The sequence below is a fragment of the Bubalus kerabau genome, chromosome 10 (genome assembly GCF_029407905.1).
Source record: "Bubalus kerabau isolate K-KA32 ecotype Philippines breed swamp buffalo chromosome 10, PCC_UOA_SB_1v2, whole genome shotgun sequence".
Taxonomy (NCBI): Eukaryota; Metazoa; Chordata; class Mammalia; order Artiodactyla; family Bovidae; genus Bubalus; species Bubalus kerabau.
The window spans coordinates 81,993,138-82,013,838 of record NC_073633.1 but is presented as its reverse complement, the minus strand read 5'-3'; the positions used below and the strand labels follow the sequence as shown (position 1 = coordinate 82,013,838).

At 39.6% G+C, this 20,701-nt stretch overlaps 1 protein-coding gene across 2 annotated transcripts; it reads right to left on the bottom strand.

Annotated features, from left to right (window-relative positions):
• Nucleotides 1-1,072: 1,072 nt before the first annotated feature.
• Nucleotides 1,073-19,613, bottom strand: CHURC1 (churchill domain containing 1). Of its 2 annotated transcripts, none has more exons than XM_055538368.1 (4): nucleotides 19,457-19,613; nucleotides 11,128-11,263; nucleotides 9,066-9,139; nucleotides 1,073-3,560 (listed from the first exon to the last, which is right to left on the bottom strand). In XM_055538368.1, the coding sequence occupies exons 1-4, from the start codon at nucleotides 19,574-19,576 to the stop codon at nucleotides 3,468-3,470; spliced, it is 423 nt and encodes a 140-aa protein (XP_055394343.1). In that variant the 5' UTR covers nucleotides 19,577-19,613; the 3' UTR covers nucleotides 1,073-3,467. The 2 variants fall into 2 exon arrangements, with proteins under 2 accessions (XP_055394343.1, XP_055394344.1); XM_055538369.1 differs by having other exon boundaries at nucleotides 9,066-9,136.
• Nucleotides 19,614-20,701: the final 1,088 nt, after the last annotated feature.

The following is a 20,701-nucleotide window of genomic DNA, read 5'->3' as shown; positions in this document are numbered from 1 at the left end:
CTAAATCTTTAAGATTAAGAAAGTCCAAGCCAAACGTTTACAGGTGATTTCAAATCTAGTGATTTCTTATAATCACCATCACAACCATCATCCAAATTACCATATACCATACCCCCACACTGCCCTAAGTACTTTCTATACCCTAGGTTATTTAATCCTCATACTGATCCTGAGGAATATTTATCTCTATTTAAAGAGTTGGTAATGGAGAAAGAAACTTTTCAAGGACAAAGGTCTAGTGAGGGGCAGGGTTGAAAGTTAAACCCAGGTCAGTCTGACTCCAAAGCTTCTACAATTAACCATGACACAACCGTGCTTTCTTCTCTCTCAGAGTTCCTGCAGACCCCTGACAGCTGCCTGTACACAGACTGTATGACCTAATGATGCTTTCACTTAACATTATATCATGATTTTAAAACTCTGTGAAGGAGGCATGATTGTGTCTACTTTTCCACTGAAGAAGTCAAGGTAGAGACAATGACTTGCCCAACGTCCCAGTATGAGCAGGTGGCAGAGCGAGTTTCAAACCCAGGTCTCTTGATTTCCCTTCTACCCAACCACAGCATATCTCACAATAGAGACTTGTACTATAGTCAAGAAACATACATTTTAAAACTGAAAGCCTCAAATTCTGTCAAGTTTAACTTAGCTTTGCTTGCAAAAAAGAATGAAACTAAAAAGGATTCTTGTTACATTGAAATAAACAACAGTGAATGTATACTTCTTAGTGATGACTTACAAGCTAACAAACCATATCTGGCTCTGTCTAGACTATATCACATGTCAATTAATTAGCATCTGGAGAACTCAAGACCATTTGAGTAAGATACAGCAAATTAAAACTATAGCAAACATGCTGAGCTTTGAGTTTCAGGAGCCTGACTAGGTCGACCCCAGCCTGTACATCATGAAGCAGGGAGAGAAAGAATGAGATGCCAGCACAAGTTCATGTTTCCCACTACACTCCCACGAAGGTCCTTTCTTCTTCTTACATCTCAGAGAAGGAAATAAAGAAGACAAATGCTTTTGCCTGGTTCCCTTTTACTTAAACAGAGAAATACAGAAGTAGAACTGCATTTAAGAGGTCTTTATTCTATTAGATCCACCAAAAAATGCTATAAGATATATAAGGAAGATCGCCAAACACAGTACAATGCTGGTTTAATAATAATGAAATATATAAGCAGGATCTTACGTTTAAATTTTTTGTAATATATTGTCCAAAAACAGATAATTATAGAGATGAGGATATCGGGAAGGGCATATAAATTCATACTCTTGAACTCCAAAAGACTTAAGTTGGAAGTAATAGCAAACTCCAAGAAGGGACAATTCAGAAACTATAATGGGCTTAGTGCTGCTATTTAAAGTAATGAAACATTTTCTCTGCTTTCTGGATTCAATTCACCAAATGATTTCCTCAGCAGGTCAGATATAGATTTGCAGAAAGTGGAAAACATTTTCCAGGAATAAAACAACTGATCCCTAAGAACAGCTGCGTTAACTTTTCTGAATAATAAATCTTAGTCTGACATGCCCAGATTCCTCAGAGTGCTGTCACTGACATTCTCGACCTCTTCCTAACCTTGCCAGACTCTCACACTTCATGTGTACGGAACACTATGACTGCGAGAGCATCACTGTACTACGTGACCTGGACTCAGTTGCTTAACTTCTTTTTGCCTTAGTTTATCTGGCTCTAAAGCTGGGGTAACAATAGTACCTACCCTCATGGAATGGTTAATGAGGATGAAACAAGTGCTTAAAATGGCCCTGGCACATAGTAAGTATTCAGTAAACCTCGGCTATTATTATTCCTGTTACATAACAAAGCTTTCCCCTGGTATCAACAACTTGGCTCACTCCGTTCAGAGGGTCTGAGATACGAACAAGAAACAATTCTGCTTTAGTGCCTGACGCTTACGTTTTGATTTCAGAATGAGAACTAACTAAAACAATCTCATCCTATCTAGTACTTTATATGCCTTCCAAAGCATTTTACATTTACATGATTTTTGGATCTTCTAACAATACCATGAAGGAAGTATAGTATCAATTTATACTACAGCAATTCTATAGAAAGGGGACAATAAAGTCAAGTATGACGCTTTGCTTAATGGTTATACTGCTACCAAATGGCAGAGGCCTAAATGCCAGGTTTTACGACACCCAAGCCAGTGTTCTTTCAACCATGCAAGGTAAGATCTCTTTAGAGCAACTGAAACCATTCTACTTTATTAACTAAAGTCTGTTCTTTATTCACATTTTCCTAGTTTTACCAAATGTCCTTTTTCTGGTGCAGGGTCTCATTCAGGATACCAGATTACATTTAATAGTCATGTGTCTTTAGGCTCTTTTTGGCTGTGAGAGCTCCTCAGATTTCCTTTCTTTGATGACCTTGACAGTTTTGAGGAGTACTGGTCAGGTATTTTCCTCAATTGGGATTTCTCTCTCAACTGGGATTTATCTGAAGTTTTTCTCATGATTAGACTGAAGTTTGGGTTTGGGGGAGGAAGACCCCAAAGGTAACATGTCATTCTTATCACATATCAAGGGTAATGCTATCAACATGGCTTATCATCAGTGATGTTAATCTTGATCACCAGGCTTATGTCGTCAGATCTCTCATTGAAATAAAAGTTAAAATTACTTTTCTCCCTTTCCATACTCTACTCTTTGGAAGGAAGTCATGTAAACCCATAGTTAAGGAGTTAGGAGTATCTACATACATTATTTGAAATTTTCCTATGTGGGGGATTTAACTATTCTCTCCAATATATGTATTTATTCAGTCATTCACGTAGGGACTCATGAATATTTATAGTTTGGATTATAATCCCATACTACTTTATTTTGTTGCTCAGATTGTTCCAGCCTTGGTCACTGGGAGGTTCTTTGGGGGGTTCTTCCGTCCCTTTGACATACTCTCAATCATTGTGATTTCCCTTCAAGCACTTCCTTTTTTTATGGCTCAAGATACTCCAAGCTCACCTTGTACATTTACTGCCCCAGTCCTAGACTCAGTCACTTCTCCAGGGAGTCCTAGATTCCTTTTGTTGGAACCGAGATCTGGGCACTAGATGTGCTTTCCATCCTAGTTCTTTTTCAGCCACTTAACAGCTAACAAAGATGCCTCATCCTGGCTGCACTGATATGCACTGGGAACTTTAGCAGAAGAGCTCAGCAATCTCCTAAATTACTTTTTGTTGTGGGGGCAGTGGGGCCTGCACTACACAGCTTGAGGGGTCTAAGTTTCCCAGCCAGGGACTGAACGCTGGCCACCGCAGTGAAAGTGCCAAGTTCTAACAACTGGACTGCCAGGGAACTCTTTTTCTTTCCAAGAACAGGTGATTCTAAGCAGCAAAAAATAATACGCAAATAATTTCCATTATAAACTAAGCAAATCATCAGGCTTGCTGTATTGTAAACCAACACAACAGTGTTATTACTGAACTGCAAAAGGATGCTTAGAATAACAGAGTCATTTGTCGGGGGTCGTCCGGGAGAATACTGATAGTATCTTCGGCTTTACCACATAACAGACACAGCATGGTATATTCCTGGAACAAGAGAAAGTGCACAATTACCTTGAGGAACCAGCAGAAACAGCCTTCATAACTTTCTCTGGTGAACCTGTCCTCTGTAAACTGTCATGGATATACTATCCGTACAGTAGATCAATTTCTTCAACTTTCTTCCGATAAGTGAAGTCTTAGGTTTAGTTTGTGTATCCCACAACATTTTGTTTATATAAATTGAATACATGCTGATGCTCTATGCTGTATTTACTATGTTTACAAGAATGTCATCTTGGAAAGGCATGGCTATTTCCTGGATTTGGAAAACACATATACTGGGCTTACTTAGTGCTGCTATTTAAAGTAATGAAACAATTTGAGCGTGCGCCCCTGAGGACAAATTTCTGTTCTTAGAGCTGTTCCTTTCTAAGATATTCAACACTAATATGCAACAGAAACAATTTTTAAAACAACAAAAAAGGGGGAAAAATTTCCAAACCCAAAAGGCTTTTATCTACTTTTATCTACTCCAGAAAAAAATAAACAATTATGTTAAATCCACTAGTATCTCATGTCTCATATTTAGATAGCTGGTTTTCTAGAATTTGATCTTTTTAAGGAGTTTTATGTTTCCTGGGCTTAACAAATGTCCAGACTGGCAACAGAAGGTATTTTGTTTTAAGCAAAAATCCTTAGGGCAAAGTTCCGTTTTTATAGCTGTTCCTTTCTAGAATTTGTAATATGGTCATAAACTATAGAAACATATTTCTTTCAAATCTTTTACTTAAAAACCTTTTATCTTCTTTAGGAAAACAAGCATCTATACTAAATCTATTAGTATTTCCACACCTGACATTGAGATTGCTGGCTGCTGGAAATTGATCAGTCAAGGCAGTTTGAGTTTCATGGGTCTGAACAGTCACTAGAGAGGGTCAGAGAGGTAAACAGTGACTACGGTACGAAGACTCAGAACCAGCAACTGCTGCCTTTTCTTGCTAGAGAGTTCAGCAGGAGGACTTAGTTATAGCAGTAGAAAGACTGTTTCCTGAAAGACCACATTTAATTTTAAAGTCTATTCCACTCACACAGTAGAAATAGAGGCTAGAGCTCAGCAAACAAATAAGAGTCTCATGAATCAAAAATAGTTAAAACCCACTCTCTCCAAGGTTTTACTGCTTTCAAATTCTGCTTTCACTCACTAGACATTACTAGTAGAATGTCAACCTCTCACTGGAAAAGAAGAAGAAAATAATAATAAACCCAATATGGGAAAATATGTGAAGCTAGACAACTATTTGAATTTTCAACCAACCTACCCAATGACAAGTTTTCACTAAGTGCCTAAAGGCTCTGTAATATGCCAGGCACACTGGCAGACATGGGAAAAGGCGAGGACAAGGTCTGACCTTGCGAAATTTACAGTGCAACTTGACAGAAAGAAAAAACCTAACATATGGTATAATCTGGAAAAACTGTTAAATCAGTAAGACTGATTATATCTATAATCTTTAATTTATAGGCAGTCTGGAATCCAAATTTCATTGCAGGTCAATTATTTGGAATGCATAAGCAGTTTCCCACAGAAGTAACATTACACAATGCAGTTAGGTTCCCAGGGAAATCCAGGGAGTCTTTTAAATTTATACTGCACAAGTCCTATAGAATCTAACCACACAGAGAAGTGTTTCTGTGGGAAAATATGTCTAGAATTCTCACTTGGGATGCCAGGAACATATCTTCTTGTGCTGCCAAGAATATGGTGGGATCAGGACACTTTTCACCCAAATTGGCCAAGTTAGGAGAATCAGAATTCCCCCTAGTCATTCACAGAGATCTTCAAAGGCTCCACCTGGGCAAAGCCTGAGGGGAGTGATCTGGAAGAAATGGTGGGGTGGGTGGAATCCCCTTTGGGTAAGATCAGATCCTGTGTTTTACACTGAGGGTCCCAAGGGGCTCTTCCCTCTATTACCACCTGCTAATTCTGACCCTCGGTCCTCTCCTTCCCTGGTCCACAGACAAAGAAAAAGCAGTCTCAGTTTCCCTCTTCTTTACTGAGGCAAATATATAGCCCTTTTAATGGATTTTAGGGTGATATAAAAAATACAGGATGCCTATAATCACTTACAACTTATTTTCCATTTAAACTCTGTACTTATGTCTCTACTTTCCCCTCGACACTTGCCATCAGAAAATCTTATTTTAACAACATTGGTTGTTAAAAATGAATCTGTTTAAAAACAGAATCTATCTTTTAGAGCTTCATATTGAAATATTTACAGAAGTAGTAAATGTTTGGGATTTGCTTCAAAGTAATCCTGAGAGGTACAAATAAAGCTAACTGAAGCTGGGAACTGAAGATTAATACACTATTCTGCCTTTTTCTCTTTTGACCACACCCCGTGGCATGCAGAACTTCGAGGTGTACCTGAGGGAGTATACCTGAGGCCCCTGCAGTGGAAGCATGGAGTCGTAACCACAGGACCTCTGGAAGTCCTAGTCTGCCTACTTCTGATTTAAATTTCTCATAAGACATTTCAAACAAAGCAAAATATTACCAATGGTGGGAATCCCATCCTGAACCTGAACTACTGTTGGAATAAGATGGGGGCTGGAGTGGGAGGCTGAGGAAAGTAAGTCACAGCAGCTGAGAATGAGGACTCCTTGGGGTCATCAGGCTGAGACAGAAGTTACCAATTGGCTAGTTACGAGTCGGGGGCTGCAATAGATACAAGAAAAGTTCAAAAAAGGGCTGGATTACTAAGAAGCAGAAGGAGACACAATTTAAGTACAGCTTAAAAGAGGTAAGATTTAGTTAGCTTGAACACAGTGAAAGGGACAAGTTAAGTAAAGGAAACAGCACGAATAAAGACAGTGATACGGAACAGGGCAAGTACACCGCATAAGGAGTAGCACAGGAGTCAGGATGGTGTGTTTCCAGAAGATTAATTTGAGGGCAGTGTGCATGACTACAGTGTGGAGACTGCTGCAGTATTTTAGGTTTGAGGAACCTAAACCTAAACCTAAAGGAACCTTCCTTTCTTCACAGGAAGCGTGACAGTGGAACCAAACAAAAGAAAGAGAAACAAAGGGAGAAAGGAGGGCAGAGGGAACATTAGGGTTAGAGAAGGAGATCCGGGACATACCCTAGGTTTCATCAGAGACTGAGTCTATGTGTGCTCAGTATCTGAGAGAGTAAAGAGAAGGTTCCTAGACCAGTGTCCAAAGCTCAGGAAAAAAGATGTCAGGGAGAAATAGGAAAGGAAACCACAGAGAAAGCAAGACAACTGTCAAAATGATTTAAAAAGAAAGAAAAAAGTCTAGCACTATGGACCCCAGAAGATAAAATGCTCCAAAAAGACAATGGTTAAAAAAACCAGATCCAGAAAGATGTTAAGAGAGATAAGAAGGCAAGGTCATAGGATTTGGCTACATTATAGGGAATCTATGAGAGAATAATTTCAGTAAAGTGAAAATGAAATTTGAAAGTAAAGTGAAATTTGAAATTCGAAAGTAAAGGGAAAACCAATTTGTAGATTGTTAGGAGGAGCAAAGGGAAATAAGGAAAATAGGGTAAAGAGCTATTCAAGTAAAGAAGCAAAAGGAAGGACAGAGATGATCAGAGGATGAATCAAAGAAGTAGCTGAGTGAAACAAAAGGATTTTAATTTACTTTTAACAAATAGAGAAGAACTAAATATATTTAATGTAAAAATGCTTTAAATCTCATTGAGAAAAAGCTAGGAGAGAAGGTAACATGAAGTTCCTGAGGAAATGCATTGTGGGGATAACAGAGAGGAGGAAATAAAAATTTTTACAACAGGAGGGAAGGAGGAGAGACTAAAGCTGGGACAATGCTATGAATGGTGTGCAAAAGGAGAGCGGTGAGAAATGAGAGAAAGGGAGGCTGCCAACCCAGTGAGAACCTTGGGATGGGAGGCTTGGACAGTATACTGGACCTAAAGATAGCTATTCTATAAAAGCCAAAGAGGTAGTCTGAAAACATCATTTTAAGACAAATATGCTGACAGCAAAATAAAGAACACAGGGGTGGCAGGGAGTGGATGTTGGGAAAGAGAGGACTGGAGGTAGAGTGCAGTTTAAAAACGAGTTTATTCCCAAGATAATTCCACACTATCTAGGCGTTGTGACTACAGCCATCTTCCTTTCCCTTCTTCCTACCCCAGAGAACGTCTGGGACAGCTCTGAAAATGGCTGTGCTCAGTCATAAAGGAAAACCTGCCAGGCCTTGGTCTCGTGGCGGTGACACACTATGGCTCAATTAGGGCGTAAACAGGCCATCTCAAGATTCTCTTAGGGACTCTGAACCTCACAGGGGCTTCAGGGACTGCTGGAAAATGGCTATAAGCACACCTGTCCTCCCATGAATGCAGAGAGATGCTCCTTTAAGTCCTTAACATGTTCACTCCCCTATTTGGCCACTACTCATTCACTGAGATCTTGATTTTGCCCAAAGAGACACCTATCATATAAGAATCTTTGAGGCATAATTTTTGGATGCTGGGGAGATGTGGTCAGGATGTTATTTAGATGGACCACAAGATATTAGACCAGATTCTGACAGGTGACTAAGTGCCTTCTTCCACACTGAAATAAAAATGAAAGTGGTTCTCTTGTACTATTTTATAAGATTCTACTGTAGAAGATTTTTTCCCTAATCATAGTAGTACCAAAAAAACAAAATTCCATTGACAGTAAAAAGCTCTTACCTGACATTTATATCCTATGAACATGTAGTTCACAGGAAATAAGTAACTCAATCTGAAGCCTTGAAAGCGGAGGCAGTGAGGGGCGGACACAAGGGAGTGTGTCCTTGGGCTTCCCAGTTTGTCCTTGGCTCTCCCCCACTGTCCAGCTCTTCTTCCTCACTGTTAGATCTGTGAATCTTCAGCAACTGCAGGCCTATACCAGCCTGTAGGATTTTGTAGAATTCTCCACATGCTCTCACAGTTGTATAAGGACTAATCTTTTAATAGATCCCTATTCTCTACCCTTACAGTGGTTCAGCTTCTCTCCTCCAATCATGATACACCTATCATGTTATTTTACTTATCAAATAATATTCAAATATCCTATCAAAATTGAGACCACAGAGTTGCTGACTACAGTCCTACAACAGAAACAAAGATAATCTCACTATCACGATTTCCATGCTCTGCAAGAATGGTGGCAGTGGGCAGACCAACACTTAAAGCCAACAATTGTGCAATCAAATAACCGGGTAGAGAAAAAAGAGGCCCAATGGTAACCTTACAAGAAGCCATAAGGTGCTACTCTTTATAAGCAAAAATGACAGGACAGCGATATCATCTGTAAGGCATGCATTTTGCTTTGTGACTCTTGTGAAGACAGGTTTGAACAGATCCACCCACATCTAAAGTGTCTGTCTCAACTTACACAAGTGGAAGAGAGGGATGGTCTCCTCTAACATCGGCGAGCACTTCATTTACGAAGATTATACCTAGATTTGTCAAGTGTACACTTCTTATCCCCCTTCCCCTCAATAACACACCCACATATATACATTTACCTGAAATTCATCCATGATACTGAACGTATACTCATGCCTGGCTATTACATGATGACAATTCTTACAAAGATCTGCTGAAACAGAGAGAGACTTAAATAATTAAATCTTAGATGGTGTCTGAAGACAGTAAAATTTCTATTCTTAGCATGGTATTGCTTTAAAAGAATCTTAACTCTGCCAAATTTAACACAAAGGAAACCCATTGTAATATCCCCCTTGATAAAAAAAAATACAGACTCTATTACACAGCTACACTATATAATTAAGGGCCTGAACTCAGAGACTTAATGTGCAATTCCCACTGGAAGCTAAGGTAATCAATTAACAGATTTGTGTATTTTTTAAACTAGCTGGACCTACCTAATTATATAGGAGCTTTTATTCTCAGGAATGATAGAAACTGTGCTACTACCCAAACATAAACAAAAAGCTAACACAAGACATTGAAGTGAATTTAGCAGTAATAAGACTCTAGTAAAAAATATTATAATAACTACAATATATTGAGTGCTTATTGCGTGCCACATACTACACACTTTTTATCTGTTTATTCACTTAATCTTCTCAAAAACTCAACAAAGTAGATACTAGTCTTATCACCTTTGTGAAATGAAGTGAAGTTAAAGTTGCTCAGTCATGTCCGACTCTTTGCAACCCCATGGGCTACACATGGAATTCTCCAGGCCAGAATACTGAAGTGGGTGGCCATTCCCTTTTCCAGGGGATCTTCCCGACCCAGAGATCGGGTCTCCCACATTGCAGCAGATTCCCTACCAGCTGAGCCACCAGGGAAGCCCTTTGTAAGGATAAGGAAAAAAAGGCACACTGTGTGTAAGTAACTAGGAAGACCACGCTGAGTTAGGAATTGTTGGAACCAGAATTCAAACCCAAGCTTTCTCGCTCCAGAGCCCTCGCTTTTGACCACTATCCTCTATCTAGAAAAATAAAAATCAAATATGCTGAAAGAAAGAAGATTCTTCTAATATAGAACATTTTTCTATTTTCTGACTCTATTCTAAAGGCTTAGTGTCTTTCACATCCTTCTTTAAAAATATCATTATTTACACATTTATTTCATATAGTCAGAACATACCAAAAAATGCAGGAGACAATCAAAAAGGAAATGTGAATAGTTAAAATCGCTTCCACAATATCTGAGCACTAAAGTCTGCTGCTGCTAAGTCACTTCAGTCGTGTCCGACTCTGTGTGACCCCATAGACGGCAGCCCACCAGGCTCCCCCGTCCCTGGGATTTCTCCAGGCAAGAACACTGGAGTGGGTTGCCATTTCCTTCTCCAATGCATGAAAGTGAAAAGTGAAAGTGAAGTCGCTCAGTCGTGTCCAACTCTTCGCAACCCCATGGACTGCAGCCTACCAGGCTCCTCTGTCCATGGGATTTTTCAGGCAAGAGTAGTGGAGTGGGGTGCCAATGCCTTCTCCGCACTAAAGTCTACATGTATGTAAATTTACTCAGAGATTCTTAGTGCCAACCTCAGAACTGATTTTTTATTACACAGTTATTTATTTCATTTCCCAGTATCAAGGATGAGGAACAGCACATGAAGATGGCATCCATCCTTACGCAGCAAAAGAAACGATAGACTGACAATAACAAAAGAGACAAAAACTATAAAAGCAGAAATAAGACTTAAAAAAATTGTTTCTCAGAGCCATTTAGTGTAAGGATAAACAGTCCCTAAACACTTAAGAGCTGCTGAAGCACATCATTGCATTATACTATAGTTGAAGGTGAAAATTCACATGGATGACCCTAAGTTTAAAAAAAAGTCCCTATATCTTGTTTCAGAAGACATAGTCTTTATAGATAAACAAAAGAAAACTGGTGCCTAAATCATAAGCTTCAGCTATCTGCAAGTCATTTATGTGGAATATATGATGTTGCTAGATACATGAGATGTTACCTATATTCTCCTCTTAAAAACCTAGTGATTATGTGTTGCAATATGATAGTAATATAGACCTCATAATACTGTGCACAACCTAGTTCCCAAAAGATGACATCTACTAACAGACTTGGATGTTAAAAACAGAGTCTACTTACGATCATAGGTAACTATTTCTTCTCCGTCTTCCTCTTTCAAAGATTTGTTTGTGATCAGCATAAAATCTCGCTTACTGCACACTGCACAGCCTGTAAAGTTCAGCAAGAAAGATCCATTTTCCAGGCAGATGTTACCCTAAAATAAGAAAAATAGGGATTTAATTTTCTTTTTGGGGGGAGATTTAATTTTCTTATCTTTCAAAATCCTTGGAGAAAATGATTAATAGACTTAAAGTCTCTAAAGGCAAAAAACATGACCACAATTTACTTGCTTGAAGTTTATGCCAAGTACTTTTTGAAATTACTAGCTTTCCTCTAGAAGTTATTATTCATAGTAAATAAACCTGAGGCAGTGTTAGGGTAAGTCTCTGAAGTCTGCAACTGTGTTTGAGAGAAGACTAAATGCAATTGGATATTTAGGAACGACTTAATGAAGTCTTAATATAACACATGAAAAGGAAAAGTTAGAAAATCTAATAGTCAACACCACTAAATGAGGTATCATAAAACTAGAATGAAAATTTAATCAAAATGGAAACTCTGAGCCAATAATATAAATGATCTTATGCAATGTAATGTTCAGTTGACTGTCGAAAAAGCATTTTCTCAAGCCTTAAAAATATCAGAAAATAAATAAAGAGAAATAAACTTTCAGCTCTTATAGATATCAGTCCTTAGGATATGTGTGATTCAGGCAGAGAAGGTAATTTCTGCAATTCATCAGATTGACACCATGACATTTAAAAGAGAAAGAAACTGTAACTAAGAAACTGTAAATAACATATGTTCCTGGCTCAAGTGAGGTCTTTGCTAAAGCCTTACTAGTAATTGTTCAGAACTTAATTAATTCATAAGCAATCTAATTAACCTTATTTATTTTATATTGAAGTATAGTTGATTTAACAATGCTGTGTTAGCTCCAGGCAAAGTGATTCAGTTATACATACACACGTATCTATTCTTTTTCAAGTTCTTTTCCTTAGTTAGATGATTGTTGTTGCTGTTCAGTTGCTAAGTCATGTCCAATTCTTTGTGACCCCATGGACTGCAGCATGCCAAGCTTCCCCTTCCTTCACAATCTCCCAGAGTTTGCTCAAACTCATGACCATTAAGTCAGTGATGCTATTCAATCATCTCATCCTCTGTTGCCCACTTCTCCTCCTGCCCTCAATCTTTTCCAGCATCAGGGTCTTTTCCAATGAGTTGGCTCTTTGCATCAGGTGGCCAAAGTACTGGACCTTTAGCTTCAGTATTAGTCCTTCCAATGAATATTCAGGGTTGATTTCCTTTAGGATTGACTGGTTTGATTTCCTTGCTGTCCAAGGGACACTCAAAAGAGTTTTTTTCCAGCACAATTCAAAAGCATCAATTCTTCAGCACTCAGCCTTCTTTTACAGTCCAACTCTCACATCCATACATGACTACTGGAAAAACCCAGTTTTAACTATACGGACCTTTGTTGGCAAAGTAAAGTCTCGGCTTTTTAATGTGCTGTCTGGGTTTGTCATAGCTTTCCTTCCAAGGAGCAAGCATTTTTTAATATCGTGGCTCCAGTCACTGTCCACAGTAATTTTGGAGTCCAAGAAAATAAATCTGCCTGTTTCTACTTTTTCCCCAACTATTTGCCATGAAGTAGCAGGACCAGATGCCATGATTCTAGGTTTTTTAAGGTTGAGTTTTAAGTCAGTTTTTTCACTCTCTTCTTTCACCTTCATCAAGAGCTTCTTTAGTTCCTCTTCGCCTTCTACCAGCAGAGTGGTATCATGTGCATACCTGAGGTTGTTGATATTTCTCCTGGCGACATTGTTCCAGCTTGTGATTCACCCAGCCTGGCATTTCACATGATGTACTCTGCATAAAAATTAAATAAGTAGGGTGACAATATACAGCCTTGACGCACTAGTTTCCCAATTATGAACCAGTCCACTGCTCCATGTCCGATTCTAATTACTGCTTCTTGACCTTCATACAGGTTTCTCAGGAGGCAGGTAAAGTGGTCTGGTATTCCCATCTCTATGAATTTTCCACAGTTTGTTGTGATCTACACAGTCAAAGGCTTTAGTGTAGTCAATGAAATAGATGTTTTTCAATGAAACAGATGTTTAGTGTAGTCAATGAAACAGAAATTCCTTTGCTTTTTCTACAATCCAACAAAAGTTGGCAATTTGATCTCTGGTTCCTCTGCTTTTTCTAAATCCAGCTTATATATCTGGAAGTTCTTGGTTTATGTACTGTTGAAGCCTAGCTTGAAGGATTTTGAGCATTACTTTGCTAGCATGTGAAATGAGGGCAACTCTATGGTAGTTTGAACATTCTTTGGCATTGCCTTTCTGCTGCTGCTGCTGTCGCTTCAGTCATGTCCGACTCTGTGCAACCCCATAAATGGCAGCCCATCAGGCTCCCCTGTCCCTGGGATTCTCCAGGCAAGAACACTGGAATGGGTTGCCATTGCCTTTCTGAAACTGGAATAAAAACTGACCTTTTCCAGTCCTGTGGTCATTGTTGAGTTTTCCAAATTTTCTGGCATATTGAGTGCAGCACTTTAACAGCATTATCTTTTAGGATTTTAAATAGCTCAGCTAGAATTACTAAACTTTGACAAAAAGCCTGTTGTGGTCTGAACTGGTACTGCCTTGAATCCAGAAAAGTTGACTGTCAAAGACTCCAAGAAATTAAGGAATTTTTTAAAAACTCTTAAAAGAATAAACATCTAAATACCATGTTCAAATAAATTATTAACAGAACTCTGAGCACAAGCACACATAAACACAGGCACTTTATATAATATGGTCTAACCTCTGTAATCTGACCATATAAGCAGGCCAAATGTAAACTCTAAATACTGAAGGAAGAGAAAAGATACCTATGTACATGTTGTGAGGTAAGGAAATAAATTCTTGAAATGGGAAAATGCAAGTAAAGTACCTAAGAAACTGATGGGGCTTTCTCTAAGGGCCCTGGTCATTTGAAAGTGAGGGTGACCTTCATCAGTGAGGCATGATTATTAGATGAAGCAAGATTATTAATGTCCAAATTTGGGAAAGAAAATTAAAGAATACAGTATTCAGAGAAGCGTTTGAGGTTTTCACAGCAGGAGGAAAGAGAAGAATAAAATCTAAATCAACTCAGCAGTAATAATAGTAAGCTATAACAGTTTCAAGAAGACAGGAAAAGAAGTCAAAAGTTAACAATCTTTAGAAAACGTGATTCAGCCAAATCCTGGTTGAAGATCTGTAAAGGTATACAAATACATAGGAAGAAATGGTTAAACACTGTGATGATAATTAGTATGAAAGTATATTATGATAAAATCTTACAAATTTGAGAAATCTGCAAATATACTGACAAGGATTGGGCCAGTTTGTTTCTTTCAAAAAACTATTATTTCAGATGGTATAACTTATCAGTGTATATGTTTTGACAGGGAGTACTTAAAACAGGAAAACACAGTTTTTAAAGAACCAAATTTTAATTTTGCTGATTTTCTCTATTTCCTATTTTCTCCTATTTCATTCATTGCCACTCTAATCTGTATCATTTCTAGTGCTTGCTTTGGGTTGTCTGCTCTTGCTTTTTCAGTGTCTTAAAGTGGAAAGTTAAGTTACTGATTCCAGATTGTTTTTAAAATATTTATTTGGTTGCTCCAGGTCTTCAGTTCAGTTCAGTTGCTCAGTAGTGTCCAACTCTTTGCGACCCCAAGAATCGCAGCACACCAGGCGTCCCTGTCCATCACCAACTCCTGGAGTTCACTCAAATTCATGTCCTTCGAGTCAGTGATGCCATCCAGCCATCTCATCCTCTGTCGTCCCCTTCTCCTCCTGCCCCCAATCCCTCCCAGCATCAGAGTCTTTTCCAATGAGTCAACTCTTTGCATGAGGTGGCCAAAGTATTGGAGTTTCAGCTTTAGCATCAGTCCTTCCAATGAACATCCAGACTGATTTCCTTAGAATGGACTGGTTGGATCTGCACGCAGTCCAAGGGACCCTCAAGAGTCTTCTCCAACACCACAGTTCAAAAGCATCAATTCTTTGGCACTCAGCTTTCTTCACAGTCCAACTCTCACATCCATACATGACTACTGGAAAAACCATAGCCTTGACTAGATGGACCTTTGTTGGCGCAGTAATGTCTCTGCTTTTGAATATGCTATCTAGGTTGGTCATAACTTTCCTTCCAAGGAGTAAGCGTCTTTTAATTTCATGGCTGCAATCACAATGTGGCATATAGAATTTAGTCCCCTGACCATGGTTCAAACCCAACACCCCTGCACTGGGAGCGAGGAGTCTTAGCTGCTGGACCACCAGGATAGTCCCGTGTGTTTGTTTTTTTTTTTTTTTAATATAGACATTTTAAAATGCAGCATCCATTTCCATACAACTGTTTTACAAATTATATATCAGACTCAGCATTTAATTAAATATGATTTGATGCTAAACAACAATTTGGGCTTCCCAGGTGGTGCAGTGGTACAGAATCTGCCTGCCAATACAGGAGATGACATGAGTTCGAGCCCCGGGTCGGGGAAAATTCCCTGGAGTAAGCTATGGCAACCCACTGCAGTATCCTTGCCTGGAGAAACCCATGGACAGAGGAGCCTAGTAGGCTACACTCCATGGGGTCGCAGGGAGTCAGACATGACTGAGCACACATGCACATGCACACAACAATCTGAGTACAGGAACTTCCATAGTTTAATTTTAGAGTAAAGTATATAAAACAATTTCTAATTTAAACATGTAACTAATTTACACTGATTACTTCCCTCTGATTAGTCTAAATTTATGCTCTATTTCTGTATTGCTGGTACATTACTAAGAATGTTAAAGCCGAAACTTGAACTATATGAAGTATAGGTTTCATTTCTAGTTTGATATAGAAATGTTTTATTACAATTTTGTGCCTAATCAGTTATTTTAGAAAATGCAGTAGAGTTCTAGTTCTAACTGGTTTGCTAAATGCTTTTCTAAATGAAAAAAAGTAATCTGGTTCATAGTTGAGTAAAAAAAGTTGAGTTCAAAAAATTAGTATGGTTCATTTCCAATTCAATTCAAGTCTGACTTCAAGTTCTTGGTGTAGTATTACAAACAAGAGGGCCAGAGCTCTGTAAGAAATCTTCTAGGCTGTGAAAAACATTCACCACCGAAGTCCAGCCATTTTAGGAAACCAAGTGAAATGAAAGTCCCTCAGTTGTGTCCGACTCTTTGCGACCCCATGGACTATATGGTCCATGGAATTCTCCAGGCCAGAATACCGGAGTGGGTAGCTTTTCCCTTCTCTAGGGGATCTTCCCAACCCAGGGATAGAACCCAGGTCTCCTGCATTGCAGGCGGATTCTTTACCAACTGAGCCACAAGGGAAGCCTAAACAATTACATATTTATTACCTACTCATTCTGCATTTAGACCTACCCAACATGTTAACCCATTATTTTTCTCTGCCAGATTTTTTGAATAAGTGGACTATACTTGCTACTACCACCTTAGTACCTTTTTCTTTGCTAGGTTCAAGCAGAGTGGCTTCTGCTCTTACTGTCCTTAAAAATATCTCATGACTTCAAAAAAATCCCAGAGTTGGAGGGATCCCTGAGACTTCAAGACATCATTTAGTCTCTACTGAATGAAAAGCAGAGTTTAATTTCTTTAAGGTTATCCATTCCATTAAAAAAAAAATCTGTTAGAAAGTTCTTTATTCTGATTTAAAGCCTATAGCCCCCTAACATCCATTCACTAATGATTTCTCTAACATCCATCCACTAATTACTTCCGAATCTGCCTTCTGGAATTTCAAATAAAAGTCCAATTCTTCCTCATGACAGTTTTTAATCACTTTAGAACAGAATAAAAATCAGAGAAAACTGCTTCAGGCACTTTCCTGGTTTTCCAATCACCTCAAAGCTTTACTTTTATTTTATTCCTCTACTTTTATTTTCTTCTTCCTATACTTTTATTTTCACTTTCTAAATTCATTTAATCCTTGAAGCTCAGTTCTCGATACTGGTTGATTCTCTACATTCTTTTCCTAAGTGAACAAATTCTTCCTGACTCCTTTATTTGGTTGACTCATCTGTTTGAATCTCTTACCCAAACTGTCTTCCTATATTTTTACCCTATTCCTGGAATGTTACAGTTTCAACCTCAGATTGAAACATGATTAAAAAAAAAAAAAAAAGCAATCTGATCATTTGCTCCAATTTTGGTTCTCCTTCCCATATGGCTCAAACTTCTGTAATACTTCCAAAGTTCCCAGCTGCCTAGATAGAAAACTCTTGAGATTATGAATGCTCTTCCCTTCTTCCCTTCTACATTAAATTGCTTTAGTCCTGTTAATTCTTTCTTTGATATGACGTCTTCATCATCTCATGCCTATAACTACAGCTGCCATTTGGTTTCCCCAAATGCTCTGTAGGGCTGTCCTTTTACATTTTCCCCATCCCATCATCTCAACATACAACCATACAATCCACTTTCCTATACAGCAGGTTTCAGAGTCACTTCCTTTTTTTTTTTTTTTTTGGATGGCTGCCCAAAGCCTAAAGTGTATAGTCTAAACTTCAATGTAATTTTTGTCTTTTGATAAGCTCAACTCTTAAAAATCCAACTATATATATATACTTTTTTTTTTTTTTCCTGGCCTCACCTCGGCATATGAGAGCTCAGTTCCCAAACCAGGGATTGAACCTGTTTCCCCTGCAGTGGAAGCGGAGGCAGGGAATTCCCCAATTTAATATATTATCCACAGCAAACATCTTCCTCATGGTGCTTATAATGTGCAGTTTTCAGTACTGGATTCACAAAAATCTCTCTTTAAACTTAAAAAAAAAAAGTATGAAATAGACCATAATACAGAAAAGTATGTGAAATGTAAAGGCATAAGGCCTCTGGCTATTAAGTGTCTGTAGGACCGCAGTCTTGATAACCAAAAATATCACCGGCTATTGTCCAATTCCCTCAGGAGACAAAACTGCTCCCAGTTGAGAGCCACTGCTCCATTCACTCACGGCTTTCCATTCTATGACCACACCACATTTTTCCAGCCTGGCAACCCACTCCAGTATTCTTGCCTGGAGAATCCCATAGACAGAGGGGCCTGGCAGGCTACAGTCCATCGGGTCCCAAGAGTCGGACACGACTTAGTGGCTAAACCACCACCACCACAAACAATGCTGTTATGAACATTCTCCAGGAACATGCATTTATTTCTCTAGCATCGGAACTGCCAGGTCATTCAGGATGCATCTTTTTACTTTTTTTTTTTTTAATATATAATGCTAGACCTTTACTTTCAAAGAGGTTATACGATATAAGTGTTCATGATGTATTATAAAACCCTCCCAAAAGATTACTGCTGCTGCTGCTAAGTCGCTTCAGTCGTGTCCGACTCTGCGCGACCCCATAGATGGCAGCCCATCAGGCTCCACCATCCCTGGGCTTCTCCAGGCAAGAACACTGGAGTGGGTTGCCATTTCCTTCTCCCCCAAAAGACTAAGTATTACTCAAATTATTAAAGAGACAGAAGCAGCCTATATGAGAATCCTTGTTATTTCCCCCAGCCTTCAGTTCTTCCTTTCCTTTTCCACCCAAGTCTCAAATGAACGCCACCTTTCTTTGGGGAGAACACCATTATTTCCTATTGCTCTCCCCCTTCTCTACACCTGAATAGCATTTAGGTACTAGTCATTTTTTGCTAGCCACGTGACCCTGTAAACGTACGCTCTTCGACCGCTCGCAAGTTAACACGCATACAAATGTTCAGTAACTATACGTTGAACGAAACGAGAATAAACAAACTTCGCAATTTCCTGAGCCTGAAAGGAACCGAGATTTAAAAGAAACAGCAAGGAAACCAGAATTCCAGTCTTGCCTTTCATACTAACTAGAATGTGAACTTTGGCAAGAGATTTGCCGCCTCCAGGCATTAATTTCATCAGCAAAATTGGGTTAGAACAGATGACTTCAGAGGTCCCTTCTAGCGCTCGAATTCGGGAGGAGCACTGAATGCCATCAAATCAAGCTTGAGGATAAGACCAGGGTAGGGGTGGGGGCTAACTCTGTTCTCGGCTGGGTTGGTGGTGGTGGTAGGGCTTTTTTTCCCTCCCCTGGAGCTCAAGAGAAATGAAGCGACGGCTGCTCCCAGTCTCCAGGGTGGGGATCTGCAGGAAACGACGGCAGAAGGCTGTCCCCACTGTCAGGTGCCTAAATACAGCTACCGGGTCACTGGATAGGGTGGAGCGGCTGAGTCCGCCCCACGCCAGACCTCCCAGGGGTACGAGAAGCCTCAGGGGCGGCCATGGCCCAAGGGAGCGGGCAGTTCTCGGCGCCCACTCGCTCACCCGGTTGGGATATTCCTTCTCCACACAGTCCACACACATCGCGACGCCGTTAACAGCGAAGATCCTTCGGTGCTTCCGGGAAGACGAAACCTCGCGAGAGTTCAAAGAAGGTCGCCGCATGCGCCCAGAGTACTAGATCCTGGAGTATATGGTCTCAGGAACCAATTCCAAGTCTCCGCCCCTTAGCAACGGTTGTTAGGGCAGGATCTGTTTTCTCAGACAGCAAGAACTGAGAGCCAAGAGGACTTAGGAAACCTTCCTAATAGAGCGGAAGGGACCATGGACCTTGTGGCGGGAAGGGGAAAGGGCTCTTGGACAAAGCAAAATTCTAACAGGTGCCTTCCTGAGGCTAGGCTGACAGAAAGGCAAGTCATAATACTCACGAGAGGGAATTCTTTCTCACTTCCTCGACTTACTCCATATACATAAAGCTGAAATTATAATTTGGATACATTTTTATACCATTTCTTGGGCTTCCCTGGTGGCTCAGAGGTTAAAGCGTTTGCCTGGAATGCGGAAGACCTGGGTTCGATCCCTGGGTCAGGAAGATCCCCTGGAGAAGGATATGGCAACCCACTCCAATACTCTTGCCTGGAGAATCCCATAAAGGGAGGAGCCTGGCTACAGTCCATGGGGTCGCAAAGAGTCGGACACGACTGAGCGACTTCACTTTCACTTTATACCATTCCTTAGGGCAGTGAGAGTGATAGTTCAGATCTTGGCAGGTGAATAAGCAATAAATGAAGTGTTTGGGAAGAGCCACTTATGTATAGCTCTGCAGAGAATTTCTTAAAAAGAACACAAAGCGTTAATAAGAAATGACCATCCCTGAGCCCTCTGGAGGAAACCAAGGAAATGAGTGGTTAAAGGTCTTATCTAGGATAACAAAGCTACTCAGCCAACCAAGATAGGACTTGGTTCCTACCCTGGGCTCTGCGCCTTTTTAATATAATAGCCAGTAGCCACCTGTGGCTATAAAAGCACTTTTAATGTGGCAAATTTGAACTGAAATGTGTTGTGAGTACATCCTACACACTAGCTTTGGAAGACTTAGCATGGAAAAAATGTGAAATATTTCATGAGTAATTTTTATATTGATTACCTGTTGAAATAATGGGGCTAATAAAAAATTATTAAAATGAATTTCACCTGTTTTTTTTAATTTGGCTACTATAAAATTGAAAATTACACATGTAACTTGCATCATATTTCTACTACTTGGGGCTGGCCTATACAGTTCTCTCG